This window comes from Protobothrops mucrosquamatus, unplaced genomic scaffold (assembly GCF_001527695.2).
Source record: "Protobothrops mucrosquamatus isolate PMUCROS unplaced genomic scaffold, P.Mucros_1.0 scaffold756, whole genome shotgun sequence".
Lineage (NCBI taxonomy): Eukaryota > Metazoa > Chordata > Lepidosauria > Squamata > Viperidae > Protobothrops > Protobothrops mucrosquamatus.
The window spans coordinates 95,673-98,680 of NW_015387026.1; the positions used below are offsets into that span (position 1 = coordinate 95,673).

The 3,008-nt window shown below is 42.5% G+C and overlaps 1 protein-coding gene across 1 annotated transcript in view; it reads right to left on the reverse strand.

Moving 5' to 3' along the window:
* Positions 1-1,463: 1,463 nt before the first annotated feature.
* Positions 1,464-3,008, reverse strand: part of LOC107289708 (histone-lysine N-methyltransferase PRDM9-like) — a 29,203-nt gene continuing 27,658 nt past the window's right edge. The window contains exons 9-10 of the mRNA XM_015818509.1: positions 2,080-2,915; positions 1,464-1,510 (exon numbers count right to left, since the gene is read on the reverse strand). Coding sequence (XP_015673995.1) covers positions 1,464-1,510; positions 2,080-2,915 — 883 coding nt within the window. The remainder of the gene's footprint in view (positions 1,511-2,079; positions 2,916-3,008) is intronic.

Here is a 3,008-nt window from a genome sequence, read left to right on the forward strand (position 1 = left end):
CTTGATAACTCTTGCTGATAATGTGTATATATGTGATGGTGATTCTGTATTTTCCTATATTTAGAGAATAATTGTATAACTTTTAATCTTGAGAAGTGAGCTCTGCACTGTCAAAAATTGGCTTGAATAGAATCTCGTAAATGAAATAAGCAAAAACCTTTGATTTCCCAAAGAAGAAAATACTCTGATTATATGCTATTTCATAATTCTCTGATTCCTGATTGCCATTATTTTAAAAAGGAACATCTCTCTGAGACTCTGAAACATAAGCAATGATTAAATATTACCTATGGTGACATTTACAATTCATTAATTTCTTATGCTTGCTTTCAACCTCTCAATTTGTATAAAAACAGGCACATCCATGAACTGTATTTGCATTAATTTCAAATTAACATTTTCTCCTCTGACTTGAACATTTAAAAGATTATCTCATATTTGTAGAACAGGGCTTTTCAACCTTTTCACCCATTGTACCACTTTTAGGATATGGCAACATCTGAGTACCACCAGTCGCCTAGCAAGGTGTCAAAAAGTTGATGACCCAAAAAAAAAAAAAGGAAAAAAGTGATAAAATACAGGTAGTCCTCGACTTACAACAGTTCGCTTAGTGACTGTTTGAAGTTACAATGGCACTGAAAAAAGTGCCCCCCAAGCCACAGCCGAGCAAGACACCTGCCTGCCCACCCGGTGGCGCTCTTCCTCCTGTCCGAGGTTTTCATTGTGAGCATTTCTGTTGAGGATTGGCAGTGGGGGGGGTGTTTGGTTTTTATTCCCCCCCCCAGTCTGCTGGGTGGTTGCAGCAGGTTTTGGTCACTTCACATGACCCTGGGACACTGTGACCGTCATAAATATGAATCAGTTGCCAAGCATCTGAATGTAAATCACAAGACCCTGGAGATGCTGCAACATTCCAGCTGATCGGCTCTTCTTCTGGGCTCAGCAGAAGCGCCAGGATCAGGGCTGTTTTCCAGCTGATTGGTGCTTCTTCAGGGCTCAGCAGAAGCACCAGGATCAGCTCCAAGCTCCAGCTGGAGCCTGGCGCTGATCCTGGCGCTTCCGCTGAGCCCTGACAGCCCTGCAGCTCCAGCCGTCTCTCGCTCAGGCTTGTGCGGTGCTGCCACCGGTTCAGCTCATTCCCCTCCCCTGCTACCACTTTTCTAGGATGGTCGCGTACCACCTGCCAGGTGCCAATGTACCACAGGTGGTGCCCGTACCACTGGTTGAAAAGCCCTGTTGTAGAAAGTCTTATTGTGGATGGTGCTAATTGGTACTGTGTATATTCTCATTAAAGAAACAAAGAAAAATGTCATCACACATCCAACATTTGGAGTAGCTGCATATAACATTTTTTAAATATAAACCTGGTGAAATAAAATAAACAAATGCCTCGTTTCCCTGAAAAAACATAAATGGATAACAATATTTGTAATATTTATATGAAGAAATAAAATATAAAAAGTCTAGATGTCCAGCAACAGTACTCCCTGGTAGAACATTCTTATGACATCTGCAAAAAGAAAAAAAATTAAAAGGAAAAGACTGGAATGACATGGACAAATAGCCACTGCAATGTTTCTCTTCACTGTTTATTTGCTATTTTAATACTTTCCCATTCTTTAAGGGAAAACATAGCTTTACTTATACTTCAGACTTGTGAATACAATAAGGCTTCTACCTTGTTTTTTTTCACAGAGCAAACAGTAGCAAAAACAAGCGGTGGTAGGATAAATTCCAAAGACAATGGGTTTTGGCTTTAGTAGGTGCCAACAACTTTCATGGGACAATTCTCCAACATTTGACAGTTTTAATCAATGCCCTGTTGTAATTCTATGGTTTCTTAATGTCAATTAGTTTTTTAATAAATTAAAAACTTTATTTTATGACTCAAAATCTATGGCTTTGATATATTCTTTACTGAAGATGTGTTAGATTACTCATTTCAAAAATACTTCATAATTTATATTTATATATTTAGTAATACTATTTGACAGTTGGTCAATATGTCAAGTTTGATGACTACTGGGCACTACTTGGAGCATTACTGATGAGATAGTGAAACGTTTGCCACACTCCTACATGAATACGGCCTATCTCCTTTATGTGTCCGCATGTGAGTGGCCAGGCTTGATGAGTCAGTGAAGCTTTTGCCACACTCCCTACATGCATACAGCCTCTCTCCTGTATGTGTCCGCTTGTGTTTAGTCAGGTGTGCTATTTGGCTAAAGCTCTTGCCACACTCCCTACATGAATACGGCCTCTCTCCTGTATGCGTCCGCATGTGAGTGGCCAGGCTTGATGAGTCAGGGAAGCTTTTGCCACACTCCCTACATGAATACGGCCTCTCTCCTGTATGCGTCCGCTTGTGTTTAGTCAGGGTTGCTATTTGGCTAAAGCTCTTGCCACACTCCCTACATGAATACGGCCTCTCTCCTGTATGCGTCCGCATGTGAGTGGCCAGGCTTGATGAGTCAGTGAAGCTTTTGCCACACTCCCTACATGAATACGGCCTCTCTCCTGTATGCGTCCGCTTGTGAGTGGCCAGGCTTGATGAGACAGTGAAGCTTTTGCCACACTCCCTACATGAATACGGCCTCTCTCCTGTATGTGTCCGCTTGTGTTTAGTCAGGTGTGCTATTTGGCTAAAGCTCTTGCCACACTCCCTACATGAATACGGCCTCTCTCCTGTATGCGTTCGCTTGTGAGTGGCCAGGCTTGATGAGACAGTGAAGCTTTTGCCACACTCCCTACATGAATACGGCCTCTCTCCTGTATGCGTTCGCTTGTGAGTGGCCAGGCTTGATGAGACAGTGAAGCTTTTGCCACACTCCCTACATGAATACGGCCTCTCTCCTGTATGCGTCCGCATGTGAGTGGCCAGGTGAACTGATTGGCTAAAGCCTTTGCCACACTCCCTACATGAGTATGGCTCCTGTCTTACATGTGTTTGTTTCCGAGTGGATTGTCCTGATGATTGGCTTAAACCTAGCCCATATTTTCTGTATGAA